Source organism: Chlamydotis macqueenii, chromosome 12, assembly GCF_036417535.1.
Source record: "Chlamydotis macqueenii isolate bChlMac1 chromosome 12, bChlMac1.mat, whole genome shotgun sequence".
Classification (NCBI taxonomy): Eukaryota; Metazoa; Chordata; class Aves; order Otidiformes; family Otididae; genus Chlamydotis; species Chlamydotis macqueenii.
The window spans coordinates 8,127,547-8,148,175 of record NC_141567.1 but is presented as its reverse complement, the minus strand read 5'-3'; the positions used below and the strand labels follow the sequence as shown (position 1 = coordinate 8,148,175).

The 20,629-nt window shown below is 47.2% G+C and overlaps 1 protein-coding gene across 4 annotated transcripts in view; it reads left to right on the top strand.

The window, feature by feature from the left end:
- NTRK3 (neurotrophic receptor tyrosine kinase 3) overlaps positions 1-20,629 on the top strand; it is a 222,041-nt gene that overhangs the window by 172,455 nt on the left and 28,957 nt on the right. For all 4 annotated transcript variants that reach the window (XM_086757138.1, XM_086757137.1, XM_086757141.1 and 1 more), the window contains 2 exons: positions 3,315-3,487; positions 9,069-9,312. In XM_086757138.1, coding sequence (XP_086613264.1) covers positions 3,315-3,487; positions 9,069-9,312 — 417 coding nt within the window. The remainder of the gene's footprint in view (positions 1-3,314; positions 3,488-9,068; positions 9,313-20,629) is intronic.

The following is a 20,629-nucleotide window of genomic DNA, read 5'->3' as shown; positions in this document are numbered from 1 at the left end:
TGATGCCCTCCTAACTCCTTGGAAAAAGATCTGCATTTGAACCCATGCTCTATGGGGAGAAAGGTTCCAGCACTCTCTCCAGGATGCTGGAGGCATCCAGTTACTTGAGAGTTGTTTTAATCATTGGCAGTTCAAACCTTTTTATTTTTAAGCTCATTTGTCCCCTTATGCTCCGGCCATGAACTGCAAGATTGCACCTTTCACCTCTGGGACTGGTTAAAGCCACGGTAGCACAGCCACCCGTATCATTAATTGCCTGATTATGTGGCTGGTAGCTGCCTGTCCGTGTCAGCCATCCCTTATCTGGTCCCGTCTTTCAAGTCTCTGTTGAGTTTCATTTGCATGTAGGCAGCAACAACATCTGAACTTGTTTCTGTTAATTGCTACTATGAGCTTACATCTCCAGAGTGTCTTTCATCCTGCAAGATCATACAGATCCAGCTTCGGAGCAGGGCCCGGAAATCTGGCTTCTTGCCAGCTTTTGGGGGTGGGGTACTGGGAAAAATCCCTCTAATTTGGGCCATATCATAACTCTTGAGGAGGGAGGAAAGAAGGGGAGGAGAGGAGAGAAGCAAAATCACTTTAAATATTAAGTTGCGATGTGGCTGCATTTCCTGAAGAGCTCGTGCTCCTGACAGAGGCTGAGAACTCCCCGCACTCACTGCAGCTCAGGGCAGCAGCAGGACACATTGGTCAGGGCAGCTGAGCCGCCTCAGCCGTGCCCTCAGGGGCTCCCTCCCAGCATCAAAGAAAAAGGCTGTGTTACTTGGTTAAATGGACTTGGATTTTCAGCGGATCTAAAGGTTGCAGCCCGGCAGATAGCTGAGGTTTGATGTGATGGCGTGGACAAGCTTCCTGTTTTATTCAGCTTGCTTCTAAAAACATCCTAAGAAATGCACAGAAACTGTGTGCGGCAAAAGAGTGTTGGGGTTAAAAAGTCAAGTACTAGAGATGCTGGAGGGACTGGTATCCGAGGCATGTCCTCTGCGCACATATTTTTCATTTCTCTATGGAGGACTTCGTTGTGATTATGCTTCCTGTGCCGGAGAGCTCCCTGGATGGGAGCGAGTTCATTTTCACAGCCTCCCAGCAAAGTGCTGGGGGTGTCTCATCACCGTTTTGGAGAGGCCAGATGAAGAGGCAGGGAAACGGAGCTGAAAGGATCCACTTAGGTGGAGGATGGAGGTCCTGACCTGCCTGCCCAGCCCCACGGACAGCAGGAACCAGACTTGCATTGAGCCCTGCTGCGTGAGACACTTGTGCAGAGCTGGCCCTGACACCACATGAGAGGGGATTTTCCAGGTAATACTGGAACAACTGGCACTTCATGACAATGGCTACAACCTGCAGCTGCTGAGTGACTTGCCAGATGTCATGCAGGGATTGTGTGATGGAGGCACAAGTACGGTCCATGCCAGACATTCCTAGGAGAGAAATTTTGGTGGTTTTGCTGAGACATCCCTTCTCTTCCTCTTGTTCTAGTCTTCTTTCCCTGTTCTAGCACTTCCGGCTCCTGTTTCCTTCATTTTACTTGGCTGCACAACCTTAGTAATGTGAGTTGTTTTAATATATATTTTTTTTTAGCATGTGATATTTAGAAACTTAGTCCTAACACCTTGTGGAAATGGTTCTGTGCGAAGAAGAGAAAATCTAAACTCACTGCAGCTTGAAATATTACATGAAAAAAGAAAGAGAAAAGAGTGATGGGGGAGGGGACTGTTTTCCTGGGGAAAAATAGTGTAGCATCAACATTATGATGATATTAAATGACTAAAAGTAATTGGGTGCCTGAGATAAGGATGGATGCTTTGCCATCTGCACCGTGTAACTAACATCCATCTAAATATCTCTAGTGAAGCTGTCCCAGAGGACATAGAATTAAAATAAAACTATGCCATGTGGCTAGCAGTTTGGGAGCAGAAGAAGTTGATGAGGCAGCATCATAAGGCTTGGGAAAAAAACCTCGCAGCAGATCTGCTCCAAGGGGAAAAGCAGCTGCTCTGGAGGACTGACCACTTCACTGTCTGTGGCATTGCACCCACCCTTGCAGAGGTGCATTAGCAAATTGCTTGACTCCTTCTTCTATGCACAGCTTTCTGAAGCTTAACATCCCTTTTTGCACATAAATTGGAGCCTGCACCTACCGATGCCACCTGTCCTGTCAGTACGGGAAAAAGGCAGCCGGTATATTTGTGCATAGGTAAGGGGAGAGCTACCTAGTGTCTCTCACTGCTGAGGAGGAACCGGTGCACGTCAGAGTGAATCTGGATATAAGTGGAACATGTTGCCTTGAATCCTTTTCGACTCCTGTTAGGCTGCACAGTTAAAATCTGAACCAGTACCAAACAGTCCTGGCACGTGGAGGATAAAGGGAATATGACTGAGACTCAGCAACTTAAAACCACACTTGCTTCTTCATTTCCTTCAATGTTTGCAAAGATGATTTGCTGATTCTCCTGGCCATCTCATCTTGTTGAATGCTCTGGACTTCAACTTTTATACTGAGCACTCATGGAAGAGCCCTCTCTTGAGACCCTGGGATGACAACATGCCACTTTCAAACTAGTTCTCCAATGCAACTGCATGATAATGCACAAACAAGTGGCCTCCAACCTTGGGGAACCCTTCTCAATCACCGGCTGCACCAACAGCAACATCTTCATAGCAACTCTATGACATTGGGTTGGTTCACACAGCCTGGAGCCTGCAAGCTACCCTGCCATGGCAATGTGGGAGATGAGCTATTCTCAATAAGGATACAGATTCCAGCATCAGTCTGCCAAGGGAGCTGTTATAAACAGCAGGGAATAAAAACATGATTTTAAAAATTATGAGAAAAGACTTGACAGTGTCCTTCTTCAGAAGGAGTTTGAAAAATCCACACAATAACTGCACAGCCAGGCAAATCCATCTTCTGAATAAAGGCAGTGTAGTCGGCTATTTCAAAATAAAAGACAGATAGCAAGGACTGGCTGGCTCAGGAATTTAATAATAATGAGATATGAAGCCATTCACCCCTAGGTCACCAGTACAAATCCTGCCCAGGCTGGGAATAATTGGATGCTATTACCCTCTGAGGCATGTTTGCTGCTGCCTGGGAAATGGGAAACCCGCTGGGCTGGTAGCTACATGAACGAAATGCCAAGGTGGTGCCACTGGCACCTACCACCAGCCCTCCCAGTGCAACTGGGCCAGCAGCAGTGGTTTCTCTCCCTTCCCTTCCTCATCAGCTCCTCTGCAATGCTGTGACCAGTTTGTTCTGGCTTTGCCCCAACCTGAGCCCACCCTGTGTGTATCTGTGCCCCTTCTTTCAGGCGCTGAAAGACCCCACCTTGGCAGCCCGCAAGGATTTCCAAAGGGAGGCAGAGCTGCTTACCAACCTGCAGCATGAGCACATTGTCAAGTTTTACGGCGTGTGTGGTGACGGTGACCCGCTCATCATGGTCTTCGAGTACATGAAGCACGGGGATCTGAACAAGTTCCTCAGGTACGTGTGAAGGAGAGCACAGGAGATGCTGTAGAGCGGCTCCCCAGCCTTGGTGTGGCTTGTTATAGATCTGTGGTGCACCAGTGACACCACTACCGTGTGGATGCTGGTGGGCTGTGTAATGAGAGCTGGTTGTCCCAAGGACAGCCTATAGGAGATGATGGTCCTCACCAGATTTGGTGCTTTATTAGCCCTACCCTGACATTTCCTCTTAGGTAGTCCTAGGGATGGTCTCTGTGAGCTATGGAAACCAGAATTTTTCCCCCTACCTCAGCAAGTCTGTGGCTGCAGTCCCTCTCTGTGCTGCGGGGGTAAGACATGAAGGTATAGCTGTCAGCAGCTCAGAGTCCCATGTACCCAGCAAAGCCGTGTCCTGTTGAAGCTGTGGAAGGCCACTAGCCATCACTTCCCACGTCGCCCAGGTCCTTCTTCAGTAACACCAGAGCCAAAATATTCCTTTGAGAAACTTCCAGGAGTCCTTGGTCTGATTGGTATCCTGGGCGTTTGCTGACCTCTAGTTCTCATTCCTATATTGAGAAAAGAGCTCAGAAATGCTGGAAGGGCCTCAGTGCCTGTGGAGTCTATCACTGCTCCTTGGTCCCTAAGCCTCATCAGCCAGAGATGCTGACTGAGGTACAAAATATCCTAACCTGTGGCACCATGCTACTCAAGAAGCTAGGCAAGGCCTGACGAAGGGCCATAATTGCCTTCCCTGCCTCTAGGGAGATGCAAATTGCTGGAGAGCCCCCCCTCAATCATCATTCAACCATTTCATCAGCATGAGGCAGATCACTTGTGTGCCCTGAATCTGTCAGTGGTGAGGGGCAGGGAGCAACGGTGGGAAGGTGTTTGTGGTGCTGTTCTCCCATGATACAGAAATTATGCTCTGAAACTTGCGTGCAAGTGGAGTGGTACTTACCTCTTGAAATAATTAGTGGTTTTATTTCCCAGTATTTAGAAAATTGGACCCTTGATATTTTCCTGTTTTGACTGCTAAGTGTGAACATGATTGCAGCAGGAACAAGACGCTTGAGCACAGCAGGTCTAGATCTGGGGTTGCGATACTCTGTCATTATTTTTCCACCATTACAGTCAATTTCTGACCAGGAAACACAGGTCTTTCCCTGGAGTTTTCATTTCTAAGCAATAGCCTACACCAGAAGGAGGAACGACCCCAGAGTTTTTTTTCTTTCATCTGCCAAGCAGTGTCAACCTGCCTGCAGCTCCCTCAGGGCACTCACAGGGCAGTGGCTGAGCTGGGAGCATCCCTGTGTTGGTTTCCCATCTCATTTTGGCATAGTTGTGGATAGATTGAGTATGATTTTACAGCTCAGTCCCTGTCTCATGCTCTGGCTAGATGACGTTCTTGACAAGGTAGGATGAGTGAAGGCTGATGCTACGCTAGCTTTGCAGAGCTCCTCAGACCCACGTTCAAGGGGGCGCAGCCTTGGTTACCCTGGGACCGTCTCTTGTGGTACCCTGTCTTGCAGGGGCTCAGCAATTTCCCAGCAGCAGCGAACTGAACTCTGCTACTGGTATGAAACCATGCAGTGGGCTGAAATCATGTTTTAGTGCAGACTGGAGAGGCACCTCAGCCTCGTGACTGGAGCAAGGCAATCTAAAAAAGAGTGTGAGAAACTGCATTCTCGAAGTGCTTCTCAAAGAAAAGCAGAAAATAGACACGTCTTTTTTCCTGGTAGAACCAGCAACCTTATTCTCCTTAGAGGAGGTAAACATTACAGCTGAGGCATAGCTCCTTCAGTGCTCTAATTGACCTCCCAAACGTGTAGTCCAAAACCAGCTCTCCCGCTGTCTCAGAGGGATGTCTCGTGCCTACTGCCAATGCTCTGTGGAATTGCTTCATGTGGCAGTGTGCTCCTGAGGCTGGTATCATGCTGAAGCCACTCACCCCCTTGCCTCCATGTCCCAACCCTGCCCTAGAACATCTCTGAGAAACATTCATGCCCTGGCAGAAGCTCATTGTTGTATTATCTTTGGCCTTTATGGAGGAAAAGAATCTTTCCGGATGTGTGGTCCCTGAGATTGCAGCCTCACATCTTCCGGCTCCATTTAGCTGCCAACATCTCCTCATACAACTATGAAGCAAGCAGCTACAAGCTCCCTTGTCTTCATGTTGGTGTGTGATTTGCAGTGAAATCTCATTGTGTCCCAAAGGAAGCTGGCTTTTGGGACGAGAAAACTTATCATCAACAAAACGTCTGAGGGGGCATATGGAAAGAGAGTCTTGGGCTTTGTTTGTCAGGTCAGCTACCTGTTGTCCTCACAGTGGTGATGGTGAGAGATGGGGGCTGCAGGGGGGTCAGAGAAGGTCGGTGGTGCAGGAGTTCCTGGCATCCCTAGTGAGCAGCATTTTTTATTGTGGCATCATTCACCCAGCCCACAGCAGGAGAGAGTTTCTTGCAGGCACTGGAGGTCAGGAGCACTGGGAGTCTGTAAGAGACTCTCAGAAGGACTTTTCTCAGTTTAACTGCAGAAATTGGAAAAGCAGTAAAATGGAAGAGGCTCACTCTAGACCCAGTTTCCTAGAGAAAAGCACAATAAATAAATTCCTCTATGTGTTGTTAGACCTTTGTGGGCTTCTCTGAAAAGAGAGAATTTTACTGGTCTGTAAAATTCACTGATGTGGCAAGGGAGGAAACACTAGGATCAACACCTACCAGCTGAGCTAGAGGTGGCATGTGTTGGGATGGCTCTACGCACTTCCCAAGGCCCTGCCTGTAAGACCATCGCTGGTGGTGCAACAGCTCGCCTTGCTCTCCGCACCAGGGGAGACTGCAACCGTGGTGTCCTGACTGATGGAAAAGGGATACTGAAGAGATCCTGCCACAGAGAAATACAGACGCTGCTCTCCAGGGAGCATGGCGTCCGTGGGGCTGGTGTATGCGGGGGCTGGAGGCTGGACCCAGGTTGTGTGCGTTGCCAGGCTGGGTGGTCCCCAGCACACAGACCCGCTGCTCAGGGGTGTGCAGCAACCGCCCTCCCCCTCTGCTCACTGAAAATCTCCATTGCTTCCTCCCTTTCCTTCTGTCTCTAGTTTTCTAGCTTTTGTTTTCTGCCTGTGGCAGCAGCAAATCTGAAGTAGGGTTATTTGCATGTTGCCATTACAGACCCTGGTTGTGGTCTATAGTAAGTTGTTGGCATTTGCTGTTAACTCAGACAGGCAATAGGTTTTGTTAGAAAAGTTGCAAAATTATGAGGTTTTTGTGTCAGCCCCACAGTCGGACTGTCTTGGGACAGAGAGAGGAATTTCAGCAGAGGAAGCCAGAGGGGTGATTTTCTTCCCTACGTTGACAAAAGCCTCCATCACTCCATAATGAAAAAAAAACACCCAACCCAACAGTTCTTTAACAGGGGATAGACTCAATCTTATGGACTCTCTGTAAGGTTGAATTAAACCCCTTTCTCCAAGAAAAGATGGGCAGATCCTTCTCATGTTCCCTGTAGACTTCTTGACAAAACTAAATGTGCTAATATCCTTCCTGTTAATCTCAAATGTGTTGATATTTCTTTCTTCTGGACCATGTGGGACAGAGAAAGGAAGGGAGAGAAGTGTTTGTCCTATATAGTAGGATGCACAAAGAGCCAGTGCAGTAAAGGTGTTGGCTGACCATTTTTTAAACATCATCTGTTCCCTTCAGACAGACATTTCTTTAGGAGCCATTAGTGTATTTGAAAAAGGTGGCGGTAATGAGGTAGTAATATATCCTTCACTTCTCACCTAGGAATGTTTACATTTGATGACAACAGGTAGCAGCTGCAGCTAAATATGGTGTAACTGCAAGGCATGACAGGTACAAACTGTCCAGCACAGTTTCAGAAGCTATTGTTTGTCCTGCTTTGCTGTTTTTAGCTAACCTGCTCAGCCCCGGCTCAGCGTCACCTGCTGTCGACATCTGTTGTCACCACCAGTTAATTTCCTGGGGTAAACCCATCTCTGGGCTGATTAAATAAGACATCAAGCAGTCATTTCTGCATACATTCTTCTGCAGCTCCTCCTTGTCCTCAGCAGTTCTTTCGGGGCGCTGCTGCTCCCACCGTGCCCACCAGCCTCAGAGATGCGTCTGGCAGAGATGCGTCTGGCAGAGATGCGTCTCCCAGCCAGCTCATCCCACTCCCACTGCAGCATCACCCACTCGTGGCTCCCCAAAACCACTCCTGACTCCTCAGCACTCGTTTCTGGAGTTCCTCTCCTCTTCCAGCTGTCCTTTCTACCAGGAGGGGACCTTCAGAGCCATGTTCCCAGGAGCAGGGCAGAAGGTAGCTGAAGAGGGGGGCATTTGAAAAAGTATTAGTTGAACCCCAAACACCTGGATGCTAATCCCAATGGAGCAATTAGAAAACAGAGGCGAAGTATGGAAACAGTTTGGATATTGTTGTGGTTTGTTCAGTCCTGTGTTGAGAAGGAGGGAAAGGTGGCTGGTGTTAAACCACAACAGTGCAATTTCAATTTGCTCTCTCTCTATGGGGTTACTGCTGATGACAGGGGTGAAATGCCCAGAATAATTTCAAAAAGAACAGTGTGAAAGCCTCGGAAGAAATGCTGTACCGTACCTTAGTCACACGGAGGAAGGTGACAGCAAAATCTCTTGTTTTTCCCTGAATATGAGGCCTTTTTTTATTCCACCTTCACACAGGCTACCACAGGGTGAGCTCTACCAGGGGACGAGACATCACAGAAGGAGCACAGCAAAGACAGGCTTGGTGCACAGCAAGGAAGGGGACTAAAAAGGGGACAGGACAGGATGCGACTGACCTTAAGTCCTGCATTTACAATGCACTTGGTTCAGCAAAATATTTACTTTTGTTGCCTAGGATGTTGTCTGAATCTGCTGACATCCTGGTCTAACTTTTGCACCTGTGCTGGTGTTTTCACAGTACCTGCGTTGCGTCTGGGATAGCTTACAGTATAAAAGGTATTTTCCAGGGATGAAGCTGCTGGTGTTCCTCTGAAACCTCTTCTGTGACCTCTGGCTGCATTGATATCAATCCAGGGGGAGGTTGTTTGGTGATATGGTGTTTGGAGGAAATAGAGGAGGCTGTTTGGGATTAATAAAGAGACTAGGTAGCAGGCTTCTTCCTAGGTAAGAAACCTAAGAAACTAGGTAACTAGTTTCTTCCATGGCTATGGAAGAAAAGAGGTGGTATCTCAACCTCTGAGAACATTTTCAAGGTGTAAGAATTAACAGGAGTGAACAGCTAAATATCTGGAGGCTTGTTAGTTTTGCATAGGTCTTGCCAGAGAAGAATGTCCATGTTGCATCAAGCCTATGGCCCCTCTGTCCTGGCAGTCTGTCTCCATCTGTGACCATAAGAGGTTGCTTGCAGTAAAGTAAGGATAGGAGAGGGATGTATGGCACCCACTCACCCACCAAGTGTTCCCCAAACTCCTGTTCTCTTAAGCTTTTCTTTTTTCTCCTTTCCACTGGAGCTGTGTGTACATCCTCACAGTGCAGTCGAGGGCTAGTCCCCAGCCCAGCAGGAACAGCGACCGTGTGGGATTCCTATCTCCTGGTCACTTTTGAGACCCAACTCTATGCTTTTTGCTTCTTCCTCCCTATAGGGCACATGGCCCAGATGCTATGATCCTCGTGGATGGGCAGCCTCGACAAGCCAAAGGGGAGCTAGGGCTATCCCAGATGCTCCACATCGCTAGCCAGATCGCCTCTGGAATGGTGTACCTTGCCTCCCAGCACTTTGTCCATAGAGACCTGGCCACCAGGAACTGCTTGGTCGGAGCCAACCTACTGGTGAAGATTGGAGACTTTGGGATGTCAAGAGATGTCTACAGCACTGATTACTACAGGGTAAGGCAGCTCCAGCAGCAGTCTGATGCTCAGAGCAAAGGGAGACTAGGAAATGTTACAGTAAATCCGTTTTGGAGCTCTTGGGCTCACTCCCTTGGTTGTTCCCTCATTGAAACATGCACACAGATGTCAACCAGGCATTCCTGAAACAATGCCCCCACTCCTTTTCAGTCCCAGCCGTGCCTGTAGTCAGACATCCATGCACACAGAGCTCTCTGTGATACTGCAGCACATGGTCATATGCTTTGGGATGGCTCTCTGAAGTCATCCCATTCTTACTTCCTTCCTATTTTTTCTCTCTCTTTTTTGAAGACCTTGATAAATTAAAGGTAATCCAAAGAGATGACAAAGTCTACAGGCTGTGACCTCTGGTGTTAGATTAAAGAAACTTAATACAGGAACCTAGAAAAAAGGAAACTGAAAGACTGACTGATAAGTACATAAAATATGGAAGAGGAAATAACAGGCAATTTAGATTTGACCTCAAAATGCTTTTTTTCCAGTAGGGTCATCATTTAGACAATGGAATAATTTGCTAGAGGTAGATTGTTGAGGGCCTGTCATTAAGGAAGTTCAGGAAGCAACTAGATAAAAATGCTGGGGTTTAGGGCAGAAGCTAATCCTGCACTTGTCTCCAGGGATGGACTCAGTGAGTCAGGAATGCCTTTCCAGCCTTTTCTTCCATGATCTGTACTTGCGCTGTCCCGTTGTCTTGCACCCTCCCGTTGTTCCTGTCTGCACTGCCCAATCTGTCCGGGATGGCAGCCTCCCCCGGGGGGACAGCGTGTTTCTCACCTTTCCTCAGCTACAGGGGAAGCTGGGATGTGCAGAGTTTGAAGCACACTGGAGTAGGTATTTGTCGCTGGGCCATCCACCACAAGGAAGGGTTTTTCAGGCCAAGGAGTGGTGGTTTCTAGCCTGATGCTTGGGCTAAGGCTGGTTTATTTCTGATTACAACATGAATGTTTGGCTTTGAGGATGATTTCTATCAGCTACCTGAGAAAGGGTTGACCTATGGTCTTGATCTGATTCAGAAGGTTTTCTTTGTGATAGGCAGTTGCCAAGTGGCGTTAACTGCTTTGAGAAGGAGAAAAAAGCTCATCAGATTTCTGCTGAGACATATCAGCTGTCCAAGCCCAAGGCATTCGCTTATCACTAAGTTTAATCAACCGGTGAAGGAACCAATTTTCACTGTGCAGCACAAAAGGCCATGTTGGGAAAATGCCTCTGTGCAGTTACGGGACAGTGACGAGGGAAGAGAGATGTCTATGGTCCCATCACTGCAGAAACTTAAGGAAGTAGTGAGTAGGGAAGAGAAGAGCCCAGGGGAGGATGAGATGCAGCCCATGCAGTTACCCACGTTCTTGCCTGGCTCCTTTCCTTCAGCCGTGTTAGACCTACCTCATTCCCAGTCAGTGCCAGCGCTTGAGACAACCCCAGCCAAGCTTGTGTTCCTGCAGCACTGAGAGCTCTTCCTGCAATGGGAGAATTTGCTGCTGTTGCCATGTGAAGGCTGGAAGGGGCCCCAAAAGTGAGAAATAAGAAGGTCTCCATAGGCCAGTTTGCTGTTGTGGGATTTTTTGTCTTCTATGTGGTGGTGTCCTGTGTGTGCAAAACGCTTTGCTGAAGATTGCTCCGTGCTATCTTGTGTGATGTGTAAGCTTTATAGTGGACTTTTCTCTGCTAACACAAATTGCCATGCATGAGCAAAGCAGTAACTAGTTATCACCTGTTTACCAGAGTGAGAGCTGAGCTGCAGACCAGCACAGCCTTTTGTTTTTAGCTAATTTTCCTTTTTCTGTTTTCACTGACTTTTGGTATTTTTAAAACTCCTGATCAGTAAGTCGATGCTCTGCGTGTGTGGAGACCTTTTCTGTGTTACTGTCCAAAGAGGAGTCCTAGCAAAATAAGGTTCTGATTGCCCATATTTACATTGGTGGTGTGAGGAGCAGAGGGTTTATGGGACTTGCTCAAGGCCAAGGCAGGATTTGGTGGCGAGCTGGGAAGCACATCCAGGCTATGTATTCGCCCCAGCAAAGAGCAGAACTCCAGGGGCCAAGTGCCCTTTCCTCCTCCAGCCACAGCCCAGCCACACTCTTCCCAGCACATGAGAAGAACCCAGATAGGTTCATTTCTCAATCTCCTTCTCTAATCACTACCTTGTGGGACACGTTTACCGGGAGAGCACGTGGAGCTGATCTCAGTATTTACCCTTCTGGTGCACTCATGGTTATGTGACAGTCTCTGACCTTCCCCATCCACCACTATCTCATACCTGTCCTCTGCCCTCCCTCTGTCTTTGCACAGCTTTGCTGTATTCATTCTCTGCAAGAACTGGTGTGAGTCTTGGTGTATCTAGAGTGGGAAATCTATTTGGTTTCTATATGGCAACCTGCCCTTCTAAGTTCCCTACTAACAAGAGTAGTCAAATCTTTGAACAGAAACCTGCTTGTGGCACTAATGAAGCCGCATGGGGCTTGTATGAATTGACTGTATTAGACTTGACTTTAACTCTGGTAAGAAGAAACTTTCACTTTCTCCTGCAAATGTAGGTGAGAAAAATAATTTGGCTTCAAAACAGTTGTGCATTTGTGCTGTATCTTTCTCATAATTTCAATTCCTAACATCCCCTGCATGAAAATTGGCTCATTAAAGCTCCTGAGATAGTCCTTTCAAGTCCACAGATCCATCACAAAATCTACCAAGATACCCCAGGGTGAGGGCTTTTGAATGGACACAGATAGAGAGCAATGAGCTCAGGTGTAAGAACCAAACCGTTCCTGGGTCTCTCACCTATAGAAGGTGGAGATGTGGCTGAAGAGTGGAACTTTGAAACTCTTTGGTGCTGTCCCTGGTCACATCTACAACCTGCCTGGTAAAATTCCCAAGTCTGATTCTCAGTGTTCGTGCACAGCAGCTCTCCCCTGTCAACAGCCTGCCATTCCCAGCGCTAGGACCTGCAGCAAAGTTCTGCTTCAGATGATTTCTAGAAAACGTTACTTGGTGTGTCCAAGCTGCGGCCTGGGGAGAATACTATAATTTGTCATTTTCTGGAAACACAGTGAAGGATTCCACCCCAAAGCTGGCACAAAGTGACAGGTCTGGAGCTCTCTGCAAGCAGACTCACTTCAGCCCGCCGAGTCCTTGTGTTTGCTCCTGCCCAGGCCCCACGAACACAGATAACTGGGCATGTGGATATGTGAGTGTGTTCCAGGCTGAGGATTAGCTCCTAGCTATTTCCTTTCTTTCCCATTTCTAATCTTCTAAAACAAAGAAAACGACACCATCTGGCTCCTGCATTTGTGGGATGCAGAAGTGCTCTAACAAAGGTGAACTGCTTAATTCCCTGTTACACATTTGGATACAGAAAACAAACATTTGCGTAACAAAAGCAGCAGAGAGGCTTGTTTCCCCTCTCTGCAAGGCTCTCCTGTTCTGCCCGAAGACAGATGCGTCCTTTTCCGTGTGCATCGCAGAGGGATCCCGTCAGCTGTTGCCTTTAAGCCTTCTTTCAACAAGACAGGATGGAGAGAAGATGCTTGTGGAGGTGTAGGTGGTAGGGAGAGGCGAAACAGCGTCTGATTAGAAAGTGGAGAAAAGTGGGGAGATGGGGAGAAGTAGCCCAGCTTCTGTGTGAAGAGTAAAGGCGGGGATGCTGAAGAAGCATTTCTGCCATGTGTTGTGTAATGTGCTGTGCAATCTTTGGCGTAGGTCTCTGTGGGAAGGCGGGATGGAATATATCCATACTGGTGAGAAAAGTTTTGGGTGGATTTCGTTTTCCTTGTTGTTTTCCTTAAAAAAAAATGTGTGAGTAGGTGATTTTTTTTAGAGATGACTCAGGATTGTGACAGCAGGCGGTGGGATGCTGCAGGTCAGGGACATTGTGCCTCAACCAAGCTGAGGAGACTGCAGCAAGTCAGGCACATGGTGCCTGCCCAGTGCTTCCCTAGGAGACGAAGGCTGTCACAGTGGCTGGGGGAGTGAGGTTCTAGAGCTGGGGGCATCACCTGGCCTGGGCTTAGGACCCCCAGCTGCTCTCTCACCCAGCAGACTGTGGTTTGGTTGCTCCCAGAGCCCTTTTGTGGCTCTGAACTCACCTGTGCTCCAGTAAAATCCAGATCATTTTCCTTTCGACCCCCAGAATGCGTAATTTAATTCCAAAGCAAAATCATGTGGCAGCTGCCCAGGGAAAGGGCAGTATTTCTTCATCTTTAGGAGAGAACACAATCTTAAATCACAGTCAACAGTCCTTAATAACTTCCAAGGTAATGTCCTGAAATGGGTGGGACATCAGCAGTGAAGACACATGTCAAGTAGAGGAAAGATTTATGTAGGCATTAAACCTCATTAAGACATCCCTCTGTGCAGGTCTGCTGTGTCTTACTGGTCTGGCATCCTTCCCTAAATCCTGGGCTGGGCTCGAAACCTCCAGGGGATTTAGCTCCGTCCTTTCCCAGAGGTCTGTCCTGAGTGTACTCTCGGTCACAGTTCATCACGCAGAGGACACCTGCTTGTCAAAAAAAAGACATGCACAGGATTTGCAAAGGGCTCTGAAAATATATTTCTATTTCTAGCAACACAGAGCTAAACACAATAACAAAAAAAATGCCCCCTGTTCCTGTGTCTTCACCACTCTGCAGCTTTGTTTGGATTTGAGAGAGACAAGGTTTGCAGGAAGAAGTAATATCTTTTAATAGAGCATACAGTATTGTTGTTGGAGGGGGGAAAAAGAATGAATTTTGGACACATGAGCCCCCTCTGAGCTCTTTTTATTTTTTTTCAGTAGTATCAGTTGGTTTAATAAAAGATTAATATCTCTTCCTATGAACCTTGGCTCTCACATCCTTAGACCATCAAAACAAAAACAACATTTCTGCTATGACTTTGGCCTTAGGTCAGTGTTCTTTAAAAAGTCTAAGATCCCTCTGACAGATGCCTCCTCCTCTGAAGCATGAAGGTTTACTGTGTAAACATTTTTTTTCTTCTCTTTCTTTAAAATGGCCAGCGAAAACCCCATATTCTTGATAATTTTCGGTTGCTCTCTGATGATCATCTCCCATCTAGACTATCTCTTGCTTTAGTTCTTCTCCTCTGGAGTTCAAAATGGTTTTCTTTCTCCTGGGTACAGTCAGTTATTTTTCCAGTTAAGTTTCCATGCAAGTAAGAGATCACCGAGGTTTAGCAGCTGCCTGGGTTGCGCTCCTTCGGAGCCTCATTCAGCTCTTTCAATAGACAAGCCTTTCATTGAAAGGCGATTTAGGTTGACCCACACTCTCCTAGATAGAGGGTCCCTACACAATCACACCATCGGTGAACGGTGCTCTGTTGCCACCAACTCTGAACTCTCTGCAGAGGTTTAGCTGTGCAATCCCACCAGCATTTTTTGTTCACCCTTGCCAGGGCCCCTTACTGCCCGTGTGTATCCTTCAGCTGTACGACACCAGCTTTTGTGTCCCCTCCACCTCTCTTTGTTGTCTTGCTGTCCATCTTGTGCAGCGTGTTTACAGCACGGGAGATGGATCCTAGCAGAGGGATACTGCTGCCCAGCCCTGTTAGCACCAGGAAGAAGCCCTGCAATGAGTGTGCTAGGGCTTTGCACCATCACCTACGAAGGGGAACATGAACAGGCAGAGAGGAGGAAAACTTCCTCTGGATTTCTGTCTAGGATATGGTACTTGACTCGCTTTGGGGGAAAACCAGCTGCCACTCTCAGGTTTTACAGTAGACCCAGCATATCAATGGGTGTACACTGGGTGTAGACCTGGTGTATCAGTATCGATAGGTGGGGGAAAACAAGTTCAGTCCCTGGCTGTGCTGACTGTTGTGTGTAATCTTGTGTAGATGGTACAATGTGTGTGCCACGTTCATCTGCCAACATCAGAACCATTTCCAGCACCTAAGTGCTGTGCAGATGCTAAGCAGCTGAGCGTCGCCTTTTGTCTCTTCTACCCCTGCTCTGAGGTGAGAAATATAATGTGCTACTCTCTTTCCATCCTTTCTGCCAGGGTGTTGGGAAGGTTTCACGTCTGTAAATATATGTTGCACTAAGGAAAGGACTTAGAAGTGAAAAGTACTTTAATTTTCTCCTGTATTAAGTGGGATCCTGGACAATATGTCTTGTTTTGTCATACCTACATAAGAAAGGGCAGGAAAGTCTCATAGTGTCCTGGTGATGTGACCTGGAAGCCCCTAGTACTTATTCAGAGGGGCCAGCCAGGCAGAGCCATAGTCTTGCTATCTGCAGGAGCCTGTGTCTGCTGTTGAAAGTATTACTGCCCTTCTCAGCATCTGTTTTTACCCTACATGTCCTGTCACCCCAGCTCCTGATTTGTTATTTCTTCCCCTGTTTTTGTTGCGACCGTTCCCCCTAGATGACACTTCTGTGCCCCACGAGGTGTGGACAGCTCATGCCACGGTGCCTCACAACTGCCCTGACTGATGGTTTGGGGACAAAAGAACCAATTTCCCCCTAACTTGCAGTAGGGCTGGAAACAGGGGAGGCGAGGGAACCGCTCAATGTGGGTGCGTGAGTTAAGTGTGTCTGTGCCTGTCCTGGTGCGTTCTGTGTGCAGAAAAAGTCAGTGTGATATTGAACGTTGCTGGTCTTTGATATCTCTGTGGCTCCTATAAAAACCTCTGCAAACTGAATTCGCGGCACAGTTCCTTATCTCCTGAAAGGAAGATGTAACAGGATCATCTTGTGTTTTAGCAGGACATTTTTTGTCGACACTTCCCCATTTCTACATTGAGGGAAAAACAAATGTTGAGTCTTATTTTTTTTTCCCCTTCCTCCTGTTTGAAACATTAAGAGCCCTTCACACAAAGCAGCTAAGTGCAGAGGAATTAATTGGGGAAATTAGGTTGTGTTGTATTTCTGGCATTTTCTCAGAAATGGTAATTGCCCTAATTCTCCACCCTGCCAAGACCTCCACCCGCACCCTGTTCCCCCCTCCCCTTCTCCTCGCTGTCTACCTATCTTTCTCCTGCTTGAGTTGCTGTTTTCATGCTGTTGCCATTTATTTCATTTCAGTAATGAGAGGGATGTGGCGGGTGAAGAGCTCTCACAATCTGGTGACATCTTCTTTGAAGCACTGGCACAAAAGAGCAGTTTGTTTTTGGGAAATAAAAACTCCCTGCTATGGTACTTGACCTCCACGCTCACCTCTCCTCCTGCTAGGGATATGTTGCTGCTGCATTGCAAGTCATTTGGCTTAGGGGTTTTTTTTTGTTTAATATAGTCTCAATATTCACACAAACACTGACTTCCACGCTTAACCCCTCTATTTTCCCTCCAAACCTCCCAAACCCTCACGTCCTTACCGAGAGCTAATCAAACTTAGGATCTTTCAATCAAAGCTCAGCCCCATTCCCAGATATTTGAATTGAGGCTTTTGCTTTCTTCCAGCCATTGAATGGAGCTCCAGAGAGCTGAGAGTTCAAAGCCTCTCAGTTTAGCTTCCTGACGGTTTTTAACTCATGACTTTCCATTTGCAGAGGTCATAGATGTAGCTAAATAGGGAGGAATTGTTGGTTGTTCAGTATTTCCTGACCTAAACCACCTGCTGGTGTTCATGGCAGGTTCAGATCCAACAGAGATGCCACAGCGGGTAGTAAAGTGGTAGGACTCCTTGTCTCAGGATGTCGTAGGTGCCTACAGCCAACATCTGTTGAGATCGTGCTTGAATAGTATTGTGGATGAAAAGTAATCTATAAGCGGCTAGAAAACACAAGTTTCAGGAAATCCCTGTGCCACTGGGTTTATTGAGGGCTGGAAGACTATAGTGGGACATACACTGTGGGCTCCTCTGTTTCCATACTCTCCCCTATGCATCTCTGACTGAGGTCAGGGTCCCAGGTGACTGGACTTTGTCCGTTTGTAAAAGTTGTCCAGGCTGGCCTCTGCTTTTCTGGGAGCTGGGAGGAGTACTGGGAGTAACCAGCCAAATGCTGGACACAGCTGAGGGGTAGTGACGCCATTTCCACAAAGTCAGAGATTCAGTTCTGTTCAGAAAGCTGGGATTGTTTCTCGACATAGCCAAACTACCCAAGCCTCTTCACCTCTGCTGTGAAAACTTGAGATAGCAAGTTTTCTGCAGGGATTTCAGGAGCCCTTACTTTCAAAGCAATTCCATTCCCATAAAACTTAACTATGGAAGGCAGGGCTCCCTTCCGTTTTCAGTGTACCCTGGGTACAGCCAGCAGATCCAGAGAAGCAAGAGAAGCTACTTGTGGTCACTACCCATCCTTGAGTAGTTCCCCTCCTCCCCGTCCTTGACTGTGAAACTGCTTTTACCACTGTTCTCATTTGTAATGTCCAAGCATGGTCCCCAAGTGAACATCCATTTGCTAGAGGCTGCCTGCATGCAATGTGCTCCCTTCCTCCTGCTGTCCCCGCTCTGAACATCCCACTGGCCTGAAAGCTGTGAGATACATGGAAAAGAGCACTGTGCCTAGTTTTGAGCCAGAGAGACACTCCCATGGTGGAGAGACATTCAAAACATGTTCCTCTGTGGTGTCACCAGAAACAAGGAAGGATTTTGTACAGAGCAAGCCAGAGAAGCTGATGATTCCTGGGTTTTACCAAGGTGGCCTGATTTAAACTGTAGCTAGAGCAGAAGAAGGTGGAGAACCATAAGCCAGCGAGCTTCATTATTCTAGCCCCAGGTGGACCAGAAACAGTGTGTGTGCTCCTTGGAAACAAATCGTTCATGCTTTGGAAGGAGCACTGCCACTTACAATGGAGGGAGACTTGGATGTGTAAAAACCTCCCCTCTCACCTTATCTAGGTTGTTGGACCCATTTCTGCACTGCATGCCAGCTGGCCAGGGGCCTCCTCCTACCTTCCCACCTGCAGGACCATGATCTCAGCTCTCCTTTACCGTGGGGACAGCCATGAGATCACACATTGGTCTGGAAAGGTGGGGAGCATCCCCAAACCTCAGTACAATCAGCGAAAGAACTGGAGGCAGAGAAGTTATAAGCCAGTTTAGTGGGAGAATGAATAAATTATGCCTCGCTGCAAGACAAACTGAAGGTCTCTCTAGAAAAATTAACATGCAAATATTAACATGCATCGTCCTCCTTAATTGAGATGTTTGCGTGGAAATAAACCCTTGCCTTTCTTTTTTTTCCGCCTGATTCCTGCATGGTCAGAGTTTCCGCAGGCTTTCCCCTCCCGATCCCCTCCAGTTTCATAGTCCTGCCTCTCTCACAGCCACAGTGAGCTCCTTCTCCACGCCAGCTGGATGGAGAAAACCCCTATTTGCAAGCAGCTGTCTTTAATAAACAGGCTGTTTAGGGCTAGGCTGTCAAAGAGAGCATGTTCAATGTACAATCAAGGGGCAACGATGCACAAAATTGCACACACACAACATAGGAATCTTTTCTTGGTGAGTGTTGAGCTTTGAACGCCTAAGTGATTCCCTCTCTCTCTTCCCCATCCAATTATGAGAGCAACACATGATAAGATTGCTAAAGGAATTAGTGAGGGAAATCTTTACACTGCCTAATCAATATTGTTCTGCTCAGTACAAGGCATCTTCCCCTATCCAACCTCAGTCGCGATCTCATTCGCCCTTTGAAAACAGAAGTTCACCCTCTCACTATTTGGGCTGTGGTGACCAAGAGCAAAACCAGCAGCACGTCTGTTGAAAATGTTTTTAGTTATAGAGTTTGCATTAAAAAAAAATTTAAAAAAAAAAAAGAGAAAAAGCAGCTGTAATACAGCTCTGCCAAAACCATGTTTCAGGGTTTTAAAGAGGATTCCAGTGCAGGCCAGAAAGACCTTTTGTCTCTTTCACTTGCATGGCCTTACAGAAATGGCCAGCAACCTCATGAGCAAAGACACTGGATGATAATTTTTCTGAGCATCACTGAGGCAAGATGCCAGATTTTATGGGCCACTAGACTGATCCAATATAGCAAATCCTGTGTTCCACTGTGGATTCTGAGACCAAATTATCAATTAATGTGAAGCATTAAAAAAATCCAAATCCCTTTTAGTTCCCTGCAGTCATTAGTGACAAGATACAGTATCTATAGCTCAAATGCCTTGCCAGCATCCCCTGGCAGCAAGGCAGAAACTCCACTCCTATTTTTTTCCAATACATACAAGGAAAACATATGAGATCAGTGGTTTTTACAGTCAGATTCGGCTGCCTCTTCATATTTACTTAGATGGAGGAATAAATCAGGTTTGGATTACTCTCTAGGTTAGTTATTTGTTATTGGAATAAATGCATGGTAATAGATCTGACAGAGGAAGATGTTTCTCTTTCAGCTCTGTGTTTGAGGTAGAATTTGCTTTGTTCTGCACTATATTATATTGATGTTTTTTTTCCACTGCTGGATGACTTCATTTGCTCTGCTTCTTTCCAATGTCCATACCTCTGCCACAGCTGGCTTTAGGATGCAGCTTTAAATGACAGATCTCTATTTTCTTTTTCCCTAACTGTAACACTATAATGCAGAGGCAATTTAAAGAACCATCATGAAACAATTTTCTAAGCCTTTCCCCCACCCATTTCCTACCTCAATTTTTTGGGATGGGAGGTGAGTCAGTCATTCGCGGGGCAATTCCCCAAGCAGAATGAGCTGTCAGCTACATTTAGCAGCTCAATTTTCACCTCTGGTGCTGGGTGGGAAGGCACCCAGGGTGATGACTGGTTGGACACACCCTGAGGCCATATTTTTGGTATTCCCCAGGCATCCATTAGCCCAAGCTCCTAAGTGGCACAGCCAGAAGTCTCCCCTCAAGCCACCGTGCTCACCAACTTTCATCTTGAGATTTTGTCTCCATTTTGTCCTGGTGGGAACATGAAATGCCTTACCAGAAAGTCAGCAGACCTTATGCTCCTCATTCACTCTTAATTTGCACACTGAGATCCCTACCCCTTCTCCTCCCTTGCATTCACCAAATCTCTCCCACTTCGGTACACAGGAAAACATAGTGCTGTATTTTCTGCTCCATCATTTCGCTGCCCTTGTCCCCTCCTAAGGTTCAGTTTTGGAAGTGCTGGCAGGTTTGTGGCTGATTGGAAGCTGTGGGATGAGTTTTTTTTCTTCCTCCCCCAATCTGCAACAGTACTGATGGGACAAGGATTTTGGGGAAGCGTAGGTGATGTACCAGCTGCTTAACTGGGACTTTTGGCCAGTGATGCCCCTAACTCTGGCTGACCCAAGCTTGCTTGAGTAAAGACATCCAGCCTGGGTCTTGTTCTGCTGGCAGAGGCAGATGAGTCCCTGCACCACGCCCAGGAGGGCTGGCTATGGCCAAGGAGCCAGAGTACCCTGCTTGAGTAACAGATACAGAGGAACT